Here is a 14,965-nt window from a genome sequence, read left to right as displayed (position 1 = left end):
CGCAAGCGAAACTTGCAAGCAAGTGGGGCCCATCGGCTGGCCGGGGCGCGCCATGCAAGGACATTACAGCCACACAAAGCGAAGCACGGTGTATAGCTGCATGACCACACCAGCAAAACCGGCCAAGAGGAGTGGTCCGGAGGCTGGCATCCGGGTGGTCCCGTTGTGTCGGCAGCGAGCGGACATAACCCGCTGCAGAAGAAACACAACGCCGCCACTCCGGACCCACCCAGTGAGGCGCGCTCCTACCCCCCCCCCCCCCAGCAGGGCGACAACTCACACCGGCGGTCGCCCGCCGGGGGGGGGGGGAATAGTGTGCCCGCAACAACTATCGCTTCCCCGGAATAGACCGAAATGCGGGGAGGCAAGAGGCGTGGTGAACAGAAAGGCCCAAGAGAGGCGACAGGGTAGACAATATAACGCCCGAACAGCCTGGGGAGCCCTCACAACTGAACGTGCGTGACCCATGCAGTCACACTGGCGGATGAGAAATGCCATACAAACACATGATGGAGGCAGCCAGCGGCACACACCAAGGAAGCTGAAGAAGCATCGGACATCACGTCAACCCAGAGCCAGAACGTGTGGCGAGACCCTGGAAGAGCCCATATACACACCTAATCACTAGGAACAGCCCCCTAAAGCACTGAAGAGGTACGCATGAAGAACAAACCACACGGCGTGACACACGTGCCACCACCTAAAGACATACAACACCAGCATGCCCAAGATCAACCAGCTTGCAAAAATTAGAGCGTTAAGTACTGAGAGAGGTGTCTACGTGCCAAGTAGGGGCCCAACGGGACACGAGCCGGCAACTAAGGGAGAGGTGAATAACATAAGCTTACCCGAAGAAGGGTAGGGCAACGAGGCAGCAAGACACAGAGTGCATACAGCACAGCAAAGAAGCCCCGCGATCAGGGCCACGTCCCAACGCCAACACTGGGCCCCGGACTGCAGGAATGGAACAAGGACAACACTGAAGAAGTACGCCTAGGATCTCAAGGAGTACCGGGCAAGAATAATAAGCCCACGGCCGAGACCCCACAACCAAACCACGCTCCACCACCGGCCCTGCGCCCTGTGAACCTATCGGACACTGTGGGCGTGGTGGACAGCCACGCAATAACATCCAACACTAGACGCACTGCACAAGTGGATAGACCCACAGGTCAGGGCCCAATCAAGGGGAACCGGGACTCCAGGCGGCACCACAATGGCATCCAAGCTACCCAAATCTAAAGGGAAGCAGCAAACAATGGAAGGGTACAAGAAAACACCAACACAAGCTGACAATCCCAGGAACAAGGAGAAAAACCCACCAATAGACCCTACACCAGGGCGCAATGACCAGTAGATCATAGACGCTATCGCGGATCTAAAAGTCACATGGGAAACCAAACTGGAGGCAGCTGTGGGGGAACTTAAGACATCAATGGACCTAAAAATCAGAGCAGTACAAGAAGATGTCAACCTACTGAGACAGGTTGTCAAGAAAATATCGGACCACACAGGTAACCTGGAGAAAACAGTGACCTTGAACGAGGCGGCATGTACCACATATGCCATGGAGATCCACATACTTAAGCAACAAGTGTCCAACCTGGAAAATAGGGCAGAGGAAGCGGAAGGAAGGGCCGAAGAAACACCCGGGTCCGGATTGTGGGGATCCCGGAAGGAGGACAGAATCTAACGGACTACATTGAGTCCATGTTGCTACAGAGAAAATTGGAGGCGGGACGCTCACACAAGGGTTAGCGGTGGAAAGAGCACAGAGCCCTTACTAGGAAACCCCTGCCAGGTGCCTCCCCGAGACCGATAATCACCAAAATCCTGAACTACCGAGACATGGAGAAGATCCTGGAATTTTTCCAGAAAGTGGGCACGATACAGAGAGCATCCGCAACCATCACGGCGTACCTGGATTACGCACTCCTGGTGCAAAGATGGCAACTGAACTATGGGACAGTGAAGAGGATGCTGAGGGAAGCGGGCTTCAGGTACATGTTGATGTACCCTGCGAAACTCAAAGTGCTCCATGGGAAAAGAACACTTTTTTGAGACCCTGGAAAATGCGACAGAATGGCTGGATGCACATAATTGTCCGTCGGGGAGCAGCAAACAGAGGATTGAACATAGAGGTGCAGCGGCGGACCCTACGAATGAGGTGCCGTATAACTTCAGACATTGGGACTTCAATATAAGTTAGAACAATACCAGGGATACACAAGTCTGGTGCAACAAAGAATGTAAGGGAGTGCATAATGCACTATGACATTAACATGAGGTACAGCGGACCTAAATCTATAACCGCATAGATAGTTTAGATAGGTCACCGATAGGGAGGGAGGAGAGTTGGGGGGGTTTGGGGTGTTAATAGTTGGTGAACAAGCCTACGCACCTACCCAAATTGGAAGCGGATGAGAGGAGCCAAAGGGGGGATGGGGTATGGCTAAAACATGGGAGATCTTAAGATAATGACCTGGAACGTCAGGGGACTCAATAGTTACCTAAAGAGAAATAAGGTCATGATGTATTTAAAGAGACAGAAAATAGATATCGCCCTAATGCAAGAAACACACCTCGCGAAAGAGAAACTTGTAGTTCTAAAAAGAAAATGGAAGGGCACCCTTATAGGTGCAACGTACTCAGCCTATGCCAGGGGGGGTGGTGACTTGGGTGGCACCACACGTCCCATTCCAACTGCTTCAGTCCACGACCGAAGCAGACGGGAGGATGTTAATATTAAGGGGACTGATAGAAAACAGAAGTTTGCATTGTCAATACATATGCCCCGAACCAAGACACAGTGACCCACTTCAGGACCCTATACAGCAAAATGAGCCCGTACCTAGGGAGCGCGGACATTTGGGGCAGTGATTTTAATTGCATGCTGGACCCAAAAGTGGACAGGTCAGATGCAAAATTTGCTAAACCCACCCCTGCGGCCAGAGTCCTCAGGACTCTACTGCGAGATCTTCAGCTGGAAGACATATGGAGGCTAAACCACCCACATGTTGGGCACTACTCGCATTATCAGCCCCACAAAACTTGTATACATGGCTGAATTACGTGTTCACCACACAGGAAATCACGGGGGAAATTGTGCGCTCAGAATACAAAGCGAGGGTCCTCTTGGACCACTAGCCATTGACCTTAACATGCCAAAACATAGCCACGAGAGCTAAGCTCCCTACTTGGCAACTCACAGCAGAGGCATTGAAAGATAGTGTTTAGAGAGGACCACAGAGACAAAATTGTAGAATACTTTGAGAATAACACGGGAAGTGTGGAGTCAGCTGGAACCCTATGGGAAGCATTCAAGGTGGTGGTGAGAGGCGCAGCTATAGCCAAATCCAAGGGAGGGCAGGGGGATATACTACAACAACTACAGAATACAGAGGAGAAACTACAGATAATGCTAAGCAGTGGAGGCCACTCTAAGGAGGATGTTAGAAACATCACCCAACTACAGCAGGAATTTATGCTACACTGGGAAAGTCTATGCAACTTAAACGGTTCATAGACATAATTTCGAATACAAAATATTCGAAAATCAAAAAGTCGAAAAAAAAACGTCGAAAAAAAACGTCGATTTTTTTTTTTAATGACTTTTTTTTCGAAATGGGGGGGGTTTCCCCCCCAAACCCCATTTTTTTTTATTTTTACCTATTTTTTTCACAGAAACTAGAGCCCAAAAAAAAATATCGAAAAAAAAAACAATTCGACTTTTTTTTTCGACATTTTTGATTCGACTTTTTTGACTTTCGAAATTATGTTTTCGAAATTATGACTGGACACCACTTAAACTATAAAAAATACATAGAAAGGCAGCATGCTGAGGGGGACAAACCGGGGAGATTATTAGCATGCCTATATAAAAGTGAGACCCCTAGACAAACGATTTGAGAGTTACGGGGATAGAGTGGACTAATACTAGACACCCAAGAAGGTGCGAGTGAGGGCTTCCGTGAATTCTATAAACAATTGTATAGTAAAGTAGAATGTGAGGAATAGAGTGAAATAGTAGAAACCTATTGGCATACCGAAAATAAGCACTGAAGAACGGGAAAGCCTTGAAGCCCCAATTACACTAGAAGAGCTAGAGGCGGTGGTGGAGCAGCTACCTACCAGTAAGACCCCGGAAGCAGACGGACTCCCCAGTGAATTCTACAAAATGTACACACAAGAAAAGAAGTTCTTTCCCCACTGCTGACAATGTTAAATGAAGCATTTGAAATAGGGACATTGTCAGAATCCCTTAGAGAGGCGTTTATCATCCCTCCCCTCAAATCCAACAAGCCAAGCACAGACTGTGGGTCGTATAGGCCACTATCTATGCTGAATCAGGATAGCAAAATACTCACGGCAGTGTTGGCAAATAGGATGAAGCGAGTCATTGGCAGATTAATACATCCCGACCAGACTGGATATGTTCCACACAGAAACATATCCAACAATCTCAGAAGGCTCCACCAAGTCATAGCCAACTCGCCAGCGGCACCTTCTGTTCTATTGTGTCACTAGACGCATTCAAGGCCTTTGAGGTCTAGAAGTTTCTGTACCTCGGCTCTGAGGGAGGGCGACCCAGTCTGCTGAAGAGAAGGGTGGGCTAGGAGGGGGGCAAGCGGAAGCCCACCGGGGCAACGGACAAAACCCATCTGTCTTCTGTGATAGTCTGTCACGCCTCCAGATGAGATGATATTCGTCCTCCCACCGGAATCTAGCGAGACCGATGGAAAACATCATTTAGATCAGTTTATCGGTGGTGAGACCTCCAGTTGCTCAAGAGGAGGCTGCTGACCGAGAGGAAAAAAACAGCCACCTTGCCTTTGCTGCTTGCATCGAGGCCCACCAGCAGGAGCTTCTGTCCGACATGCAATGCGGTCCTGGAACACACTGAAACCGGACAAGGACCTCGTTTGAGACTCCCGACCTCCGAGTATAAGCTGCTTTGGCAAGGACCGACAATGATTTAGCAGTTTGCTTGCTTGCCTTCGTTTTGGTGCGTTCCTCATCAGCGGAGGAGTGGAATAGTTCCTTACCTTCGAATGGAAGATCAAGAACTTTGTCCTGAACCTCCGTTGAGAACTCATGCAGCCATGCTTGGCGGGAGATGTCTACTCAAACCATAAGGCCCAGAGCGGAAGTGTTGACATGATGGGCCACGGCCTCCAACAGGTCCTGAGCCAGAACTTTGGCATCACAGAGGCCACCCTTAAAATCTTTGAGCCAGTCAAGAATACATTCCTGAAACTCTGCAAGCTCCTTCCACAGTTTGAGATTATCAGCTGCCAGGATGACCTCGGTATTAGCCTGACACAGCTGACGGGCCGAATTGGAAAATGTCCCCGACACCCCCCCACCGCACCAATGCCATCAAGAAGCTTGTTCTCCTTGGAAAGGACGCGAGATGCTGCAGTTGAGGATGTAGAGGACGGCTTAGACTGCAGCGTAGCTGCTGCCACCAGTTGATGAGCGAAGTGGACATGCAGTGAAGGTTAAGTCTTCTGACGCGTGTAGCTTGTAGCGAGCGTCTATTTTTCTGTTCAGGTGCTGCCCGGAATGAGGTTTTACCCAGCCATTGCGGCCTTCGGCCAGGGCATCCTTTTGAAGGAAAGGCCTGTGTGCTCCCGAGTCGACAGAGTAAAGGCTCCAGAAAGTACACTACCTTGTGGAGCCAGAGTCTCGGATATTGGAATGTCTAGCAACGCCCTCATATTCACTACCTGGTCATTAAAGGCTCCAACAGAGTCGTCGCCATCATGTATGCTTTATTTTCATTCAGTGTGGCAGGAACAGAATCCTGATCCGTAGCACATGGCACCTCAGACTGTGGGCAGACCTGACTGCACAACGGGAGCCTTAAGTACAGGTGAAAGTTGAGGTAGCAGTGGTAGTGGAGGAGGGGGACCCACTGGAAGACGAGGAGTCGGCACTACCGGAACCTGCATAGGAGTAGCCAGAGCGGGATGCGGCTTGGGAGGCTTGAGATACATTTCTCTGAATAGATCCTTAAAGTATGCCTTCATCGGGTCAGAGTGCATAAGGGTCTTAAACTTGACAAAAAACACATCCTCAGAAGGCGGCCTAGGCACAGGGGTGGGTAGAGGCTGCTCTGAAGGAACATACCCTCAGGATTGATAAGAGGCTGTTTGCCAGGATGGCCCTCCACCAACTGGATCTATGTAAACTAAGGGAGCGGACATAGGAGGTAGCGACACCGTCCAGCAGTGGAAAACGAGCACGCCAATCCAGAGGGTGGAAAAGATACCCATTATCCACATTACGTGGAAAAGGCTGCTCACCCCCAAAAACAGGCCCCTCAGTACCAGCAGTTGAGAACGTTGGCGTGAGAGGTAGTCAAAATGGCCACCGCAGACCATGGGGGTTAGACCGCCATTTTGTTACTGCCTGGATTGAACTGCCAGTGAGGCCGTTGTTACCACAGGGTTATCAGGGGACTTCTGCTCCATTTTAGCCTTATGACAGGGAACCTGAGCGCACCCGGTGTTTACAGGTCTACAGCGCTTTTGCAACCCCTCAGAGCCTGCTGGAGAATTAGCCCTCAGAGAGGGAACATCGGCAGAGCCGGTACTTGAGGATTTAAGGTGTTTCACAGCCTTCTTTTCCCCCCTCAGCAGGATCGGTTCGACCAAGGGAATGTGTGGGAAGCTTAGGGTCACCCTCAGTAGCCAGAGTGCTCGGAGGGGGCCCCCCCTCGATCTTGCCGGTCTTCGAGACAGCCCCTAGTCGGAGATCCTTGGGCATAACCCTGGTGCCTTTAGTCGCTTTATTGGAAACCTTGAGACGAGTTTCAGTACAATTTAGTTCCCGATTTGGAAACCTCGGGAACTACCCCGGTGAAAACAGCCCCAGAAATGCTGGGCTTAACTTTAGCCCCTAGATGGGCAAATTATAAGTTACTCAACGTAGAGACTAACGTACCTTAGTCCCATTTCCTCCATACTGCACAGGTGTCCCTCGCGAGGGACGGGAAATGAAACCTTTCACCAAAAAAAAAAACCTTCCCCCTTTAAATTTAGAGGCACGTGGGGGTGCAGCCCTGGGAGCATGTGCTGGATGCACATAATTGTCCGTCGGGGAGCAGCAAACTGACTCCGACCGCCGGCGCCACACCTCAGTACCAATAGACACGTCGACAATAGATTTAACATTGCCTAATGACAGCAGTTTTATTAGGGGGGTGGGGGGGAGGTTGGTTGGACGTATGGAGGAAAGGGGACTAAGCACTAAAGTAACTTACAATTACTCTTACGTCCCGTCCCCTTTCCTCCATACTGCATGGAGGACTACAACCGAGCGTAGCCCCATGGTGGAGAACAGACCCTCCTTAAGGAAACAGGTTTCTAAGAACCACCTGTCCGAAAGTAGCATCTAAGCTAGCATCCAAATAGTAGTGTTTGCAGAAAGCCGAAGGGGGCCATCCCTGCTTATGACTTGCCAGGGGACATGCCACTGAAAGGCAATGGCCGTTGCCTTGGCTCGGACTGCATGGTCGTGCATGTTGGCAGGCCGTGGCTTGTGTTGTCCCTCATAGGCTTCCTCGATGGCCGAGACCATGCAACGGGCTATGGAGGCCATGGAGGCCTGATACCCCGGTCTTGATCCTCCGAAGGTGACAAAAAGAGCGTTTGACTTGCGGAAGCACTTGGTCCTGTCCATGTAGAATTTCAGGGCACGCCCGACATCAAGGCAGTGCAGAACTTTGTGCCTTGTCTTTGGGCTCAGCAAAAAACGTGTGCAACACAATCTCTTTGTTAAGATGGAATGTGGACAGCACCTTAGGTAGGAATGCTAGGTGCGTCCGTAGGACTACCTTGTCCTTGTGAAACGTAGTGTATAGCTCCGAAGCAACCAGCGCTTGGCTTTTGCCGATTCTGCAAGCCATGGTGAGGCAGACTAACAAGGCCGTCTTAATGGTGACCAGCCTGATGTCCGCAGATGCCATTGGTTTCAATGGTTTTTGCGCCAGGGCATCCAAGACTATGTTGAGTTCCCACACTGGGTGCGGCATCTTGGACGGGTAGAGCCTGGCGAGACCCGTCAAATGTCTCTTGACAATTGGGTTGGAAGAAGAAAAACTCTCCTCCGAGTTGCTGTATGCCCCAATGGATGCCAGGAAGGGGCAGCAAGTGTCCACCAGCACACCTGAATGGGCACGATGCGCCGAAAAGGCGAGCATGTTGTCCAAGGGACATGGTCCACTTGCTTTTATACTGGGCCCTGGGAGATTTTCTCCTGGCGCCCTGTATGATCTCTAGATTAGCCTGAGAGAGGCGGAGATGTCCTAGCGTGACCTGTTCAGGAATCACGCTGTGAGGGCCAATTTCTCTGGTGCGGGGTGGATGACCCTGTCCCCCTGCTGTGCCAGAAAACGTGCTGGGCCCTGTGACTTAGGGGAGTGGGGGGAAAGGCGTATGCTGTCATTCCGTCCCACCTGATCTGAAAGGCATCGCCCAGGGAGCCTGTGCCCTGGCCCTGCCAGGAGGCGAACAGTTGGCACTTCTTGTTGTCCTGGGAGGCAAAGAGGTCCACCGGAGGGTGACACCATTTGCGAAAGACCTCCTGCAGCACTAGGTCGTTCAGCTGCCACTCGTTGTCTGCTCCTAGTCTGCTGAGCCTGTCTGCCTCCAAGTTGGATTCCCCCGGCAGGCAGACCGCCGTGAGGTAGATTTTGTTCTCCAGGGCCCACTCCCACCTGCTGACTGCCAGCCTGCACAGTGGGGGAGTGGGGGAGGAGCAGGGGTCTGGTACATCCCTGCTTGTTGACATAGAACATGCTGGTCGAGTTGTCTGTCTGAACGAGGAAGACCTTGCCCTCGATAACCGGAATGCAGGCCCTGAGCGCAAGCCAGATGGCCTTCAATGTCAGCCAATTGATGTGGTACTCCTGCCGGGTCCAGATGCCATGGACGCATTGGTTGTCCAGATTGTCCCCCCCAACCCGAGACAGAGAGAGACAAAGAGAGAGAGACAAAGAGAGAGAGACAAAGAGAGAGAGCGACAAAGAGAGAGAGCGACAAAGAGAGAGAGAGCGACAAAGAGAGAGAGCGACAAAGAGAGAGAGCGACAAAGAGAGAGAGCGACAAAGAGAGAGAGAGACAAAGAGAGAGAGACAAAGAGAGAGAGAGACAAAGAGAGAGAGAGACAAAGAGAGAGAGAGACAAAGAGAGAGACAAAGAGAGAGACAAAGAGAGAGAGACAAAGAGAGAGAGACAAAGAGAGAGAGAAAGAGAGGAGTCTGGTGATGGCGACCTGTGGCGCAGGTTGCCAAAAGGCTTGCCAGTCCGCAGGTTGCAGGCCCTGGACCACCATGTGAGGTCTGGGTGAAGCAACGGAGGAACGTTTATCATCTCCGACTGATGGCTCTGTTCCTGTTTCCAAGATGCTGCAAAGTGCAGCTGTATCATCCTCATCCGGAGTCTCGTGTGGGGGACGGCCAAGAGGACTGCTGCCACGAGACCCAGTAGGTGTTGGTACCACCAAGCAGAGGTCACTTCTCTGCTGAGGAAGTGCGCAGTGGCCCTCTTGATGGCCGTGATCTTGTCCTCAGAGGGAAAAACTCTCTCGAAGATGTGCCCCAAATGAGCCCAAGAAGGTCAGTCTCTGCGTGGGCTGCAGCTGCGACTTGAGGTGGAGTGAAAAACCCAGTTTGTGCAGTGTGTTCATGAGAGCGTGGGAAGTATGGTGCACTGCCTCCGGAGATATAGCCCTTGACGAGCCAGTCGTCGAGGTACGCTTAGATGTGGTGGCCCTGTGACCTGAGGAGGGCTGCCACAGAGTTCATCAGCCTGGTAAAGACCCTGGGGGCCGAAAAGGAAGCACCTTGTATTGGAAATGGTAGCCCATGATCCAGAAGAGTATAAAGGAACGATGAGGCTGCCAGATTGGGACGTGTAGGTACGCGTCCTTCAGATCCAGGGAGCACATCCAGTCTCCCTTGCACAATGTCTCCGCTATCAAAGCTGGCATAACCATCTAGAATTTTTGTAGAGGCAGGGAGCGGGTGGGGGTGGAAAGGTCCAGCACAATTCTCAGGCCCGCCTGGTTCTTCTGAATGGCGAAAATCCTGGAGTAGAAGCCCAAGCCTCGCTGGGAAGCTGGAACTTCCTCCACTGCCTAGCTCTCGACAAGCAACCGGATCTCCGCCAAAAGAGTTGCTGTCTCAACCTGTGGGAGTGGAGGAGAGGCAGTACCCTGTGGAGACTACAGAGATGATCCAGGGGTCCACAACATTCTGGCACCAGAAATGTGTGTGAAGGGCAAGCCTGTCCCCCACTGGAGACAAGTGGACCCAAAGGGGTGTGTCATGCCTTCTTTCCCTCTGAGGCTGTTGCGGAGGAGGGTGACTGGAAAAAGCCCTTACTCTTCCCCCCCCCCCTCTCCCGCTTTGTTTGCGCCGATGCTGGGATGGCGAACAGTCAGGCTGCCTGGACCTTCGCTCTTGGAAGCCACAGAACTCTCCGTATGTACGCCCCTTCTCAGAGCGCTGCCGTGACTGGGTGTACAGTCTGGGCGTGGTCTTTGTAAGGATGGAAAAAAGACGTGGCCGTTTGAGAGACTTTTTCTTTTTGTCCAGCTCTTTGACCATTGTGGAATGGATGAGGTCACCCCCTCGAGCGGAAGATCTAGTATGCGTTCCTGGACATCCGGGTTGAATTTCGTAGCACAGAGCCAGGCAGTTATTCTCATGTCCGTGGCGATATGAAAGGCACGGCCAGAGGTGGCAATGTGGGCCACGCAGGACTCCATGATGTCCTGCGCCACAATCTTGAATCGCGATTGGCTCTCCGTCAGAAGCTCTGGGAGGAAATCCACAATTGCCCACCAGAGCCTCTGGCTAACGGCTGCCAGCATGGCATCTGTGTTGGCTTGACGCAGGTGCAAGGACGTGTTGGAATACAGCTTCTTCCCGTACGCCTCCAAGATCTTCTCCTCGCCTAGCAGTGCCACAGGGGAGCAGGCAGAGGACGACTGAGGCTTGGAGTACAGTGATGCTGCAGCGATCACCGAGGAGTGTGGCTGAGGATTGGCCGATAGCAAGAGTGTATCCTCCTTCATCTGCCTGTACTTGGCGTCCAGGTGTTTATTTACCGGCTGGGCTGAGTGGGGCTTGAACCAACCCTTTTTGGCCAAGGCAACTACGTCCTTCTGCATCGGGATCCCATTCTGGCCACGGGACGTAGCGTGCAGACTCCTGCAAGACCCCCTCTGCTGATTGCTCAACCTTGGGTTGAGGAAGGCCCAAGTACTCTGCCAGCCCTGCCAAACGTTTGTGTAAGACCTTGGCTGAAGATGTTGTGTCGGGGTCCTCCTCCTCATCTGTGTCCACCTGCGCGTCCAGCACCAGAGGAGCTGCGGGCCAAGGTGCGGGGACCAGAGCCAGAGGCTGCAGGGGAGGCTGGTACGGAACCGCCTGTACTATCGTTTGGGGGGCCGGAGCGGGCTGCTGAGGCTGAACAGGAACCAAAGGGGCCTGTACTGGGGCCTGCGGCGCCGGAGCCATTGGAGGGAGCAAGTCCCTGATGGCGTCCCTGAGGATGACCCCCATCTGTGGAGACTTCATAAGCCTGAGGAGCTTTTCAAAGAACCTGCCCTCGCAGGCTGGATTGGTGATAGTGGGGTACCGACAGGGTAGCAGGGGGCATCTGGAGCCGTTGCGTGCCCTGCCAGTATGGATGCAGCGGGAACCTGTCTTGCTCAAAGGAAGGGTAAGCTGTAGGCCACATACCTGGTTGACACCAGTCCCACCTCGACACACAGTCCTCCACCCGTCTCCCCTGGAGGGGCATCGGCCGGATGTCTGGATTTTCTGGTGCAGCGCCCATTTTGTTGAGCTGCCTTCCACATGCCTGCGTCGTATTGCTCGGCTCACTGGGCCCCACCGCGTCCAGAACTCTTGAGTGTGGATCATGGGGCCTACCCTGTTCCTCAGGCCGAGGCCTAGTAGGCGTTACGCCCTCAGCGGATCTGCCGGTAGGACTCCTTAAAGGCACTCCTTCGGACATGATGCCGGTACTAAGGCATAGCCCCTCGGGTGAAGACCCGGTAAAAGAACCTTGCGGTGCCTCAGCACCGTCACCGGGAGGATCTACTGATCCCTCGGCCCGTCAGCCGGTAGCAGATACAGCCTCGGTACTTGTGCTGGTACCAGGACCAAGGTGGTCCCTCCCACGCTGCAAGTCCTTAGGAAGGAGTCTCCCTTGGAGGTTGCAGTAGAAAAGAGCGGCCCTACCTTGGGTTGGATCGATGATAGTCTCCAGAGGACCTAAAGGTCTTGGTCTATCTGTGGAAGAGCTCCCTCCACCTGGCCAGTCGGTTCTTCAGAGACCTCCAGGAAAGCGTGTTGCACGCGGTACAAGCTTGCCAGCCATCGTCAGGACCAAGGCACCGTAGACAAATGGCGTGGGGGTCTTTAGTTGGGAAGAGCCCGTCACAGGATGGACACCTGCTGAGCCCTGTAGAGGTCGGCATGCGCCAGGGAGGAGCGTAACGCCTGAGGACAGAGTACCTGAATGATAAAAAGACAAAAAAAGACCAAGAGAAGAAGTATCCGCGCATGGAATGACACGGGCAAAGCCAAACCCATGAGCGCTGGTGTTTTCGGCCCGTTCCCGTCAAAGCGGAAAAGGGGACTGAGGTGTGACGCCAGAGGGCGGGGCCAGGGCAGTGCATGCTCCCAGGGCCGCACCCCTGTAAATTTAAAGGGAAACAAGGTTTTTTCTGGTGAAAAAGGTTCCGTCTCCCATCCCTCGCGAGTGACGCCCGTGCAGTATGAAGGAAAGGGGACGGGACGTAAGAGTACCTCGGATGAAGATCTGATCCAGACAGCTCCTTTACAGGGAAACTCAGAGGAAACCCCGGAGTACAGGTTAGATCCCTTTCAGGACACCTCAGGGAGAGCCATGGTACCAGAGCCACTCTGGCCCCATCCGGAACCAGAAGATCCCGGGAAGGAGTCCCCAGGCTGGGGTGCCCTAAAAAGGAAGGAACTTACCACACGCTTGCCGACGCTGGAGTGCAAGGACAGAAAGGGAAAAGCAGTAGAAGATAGAGCCCCCACCGGTGTTCCAGGCCCAAGCACTTCAGACAGAGAGAGTGGGGATCCGCCCTCGCAAAACGATGTTCGCACGAAGTACAGGACACGAATCCCAGACGCTCTAGCATAGACGGAAGAAAAAAATGTGGAACCGGTGCAGGAATATGGAGAAGGTAACGAAAAGAAAAAAATCCCTAAGATGCAAGAGCGTCTGACCCCGACCACGTTGAGTAAAAGACTGAAGGGTGATGCGCGGGGCGGAGCACAGGAATGTGGGGCTGTGGTCATGTGCAGTGGCCCCGCGTAAAAATAAAAGGCAAAAAAGTTAATTTTTTGATGCTTAAAAAGTGCTCCCTTTGCGATGGACTGAATGTCCCACAAGTATGGCGGAAAGGGGACGGTACATAGGAATATCACTGTTGAAGTAATAACACTGCAGTATACAGAAATAATATGCCATTATATCGGGTAAGAACAGCCAAACAAAGAACTGTTAAAAGCAAAAAAGGACTCTGGGGAAAGCTGATCCTACTTTCTCACAGAGTGCTTTACAAAAGTTAACTAAAGTACCTAGCTGCCTGGTAAATAGATCTTGCCTACACCGCCACAACTGAAAGAGCCCGCTACAGCATGTTTAGGTACACTGTTAAAGGGCCACTTCATGACAAAACCTCAGATTGATGCTGCTTCCCGGTCTTGGCTGAAGGAATGGCACAAACTTCTAAAGAAAACATTTCAACTCTTTGGCCAGGAATTAAATCCTGGAAGCTCCAAGTAGGACCATTATTGTGCCCCATTGTGGAGGATCCAAAAATGGGCAATATGCAATGCTCAAAGAGCAATAATGCAGGGTGAACAATTTCAAGTTGCAAGCTACAAGCCATTCATAAAAGACACTCACCTTATTTGTAATGGCCATGCTCCACAACATTTATTATTCACCAAGTAAATTGTTACTCTTGATAAGGCTACTGGCGAGTGCATATTTTGTTCCCAGAATATAGTACACACAAAACTCTGCCCAATACAGTGTAGAGCCCTCAGTCGAAACAACTATCTTTCCAACGTACCCTCCAAGAAAAAAAATAAAGTGTTGTTTACTGTGGCCCACAGTGATTTAAACAAATGCACACAAATTATACTTACAGTGTGGGAAAGCAGACCGGCTTAAAGTTTCATTAAAAATGCTTTACCTGATCCACATAAATTGAGAAATTTTTTTTTAATCATGCGAAATATTTCGCAAAGCAACATATCTGATAGGGCATTACCATGACAAATTACAATTTTCATAAACAAGTCAGATCTTGAAAGAGAAATGTACTTACCCCAGCAAGACATTTGTCGAGTGTATCCAGTATTATCAGCTGTGACAAATATAAATTCTTCTCAGCAGCATCTCCAAATATTCGCTGCAAGGAAAAAATGTATCAGAATAAAATCTCTATCAGAAACCAATTTACCTAGAGTGTGAATGCTGCGGGATTTCTTTCAGGTTTCAGAGTACAGCGAGAAAGTACAAAGTATTATGTAGAGACTTATGGTGCTCAAATCACATGCAGTCTAAATCACTACACTAATCTTCATGTTACCTCCATATGAAAATACACTGAGAAGTTACATTTTAGATTACTTTGAGTCTTTAAGCAATACAACATCAGAAACACTGAAACCACCTCAATATCTATTTCTAACTGTTGACTCTACAAGGATAAAGTACCATGTTTGTGGAAGACTATAGGAGGATGGTGGGGGCGTAGGGCAGACAAGCGCACACGTCAACTGTGAAAGTTTGTCACTGCTATCGGGCTATAGCCCGACAGCAATGCACTACCTATAGAAGTACAGGAGTTTGATGCATGTATATGTATTGAAAATTGGTTCCTTATGCCGAGGGTGTAG

At 51.3% G+C, this 14,965-nt stretch overlaps 1 protein-coding gene across 9 annotated transcripts in view; it reads right to left on the bottom strand.

Annotated features, from left to right (window-relative positions):
- The window catches only part of NF1 (neurofibromin 1), a 3,279,657-nt gene that overhangs the window by 3,080,981 nt on the left and 183,711 nt on the right, over window positions 1-14,965 (bottom strand). For all 9 annotated transcript variants that reach the window (XM_069614617.1, XM_069614618.1, XM_069614621.1 and 6 more), the window contains exon 3: window positions 14,392-14,475. In XM_069614617.1, coding sequence (XP_069470718.1) covers window positions 14,392-14,475 — 84 coding nt within the window. The remainder of the gene's footprint in view (window positions 1-14,391; window positions 14,476-14,965) is intronic.

Source organism: Ambystoma mexicanum, chromosome 9 (assembly GCF_040938575.1).
Source record: "Ambystoma mexicanum isolate Mex_15411 chromosome 9, UKY_AmexF1_1, whole genome shotgun sequence".
In the NCBI taxonomy this organism is placed as follows: Eukaryota; Metazoa; Chordata; class Amphibia; order Caudata; family Ambystomatidae; genus Ambystoma; species Ambystoma mexicanum.
Note: the sequence above shows the minus strand (reverse complement) of the source record. Positions and strands in the feature narration are given on the sequence as shown.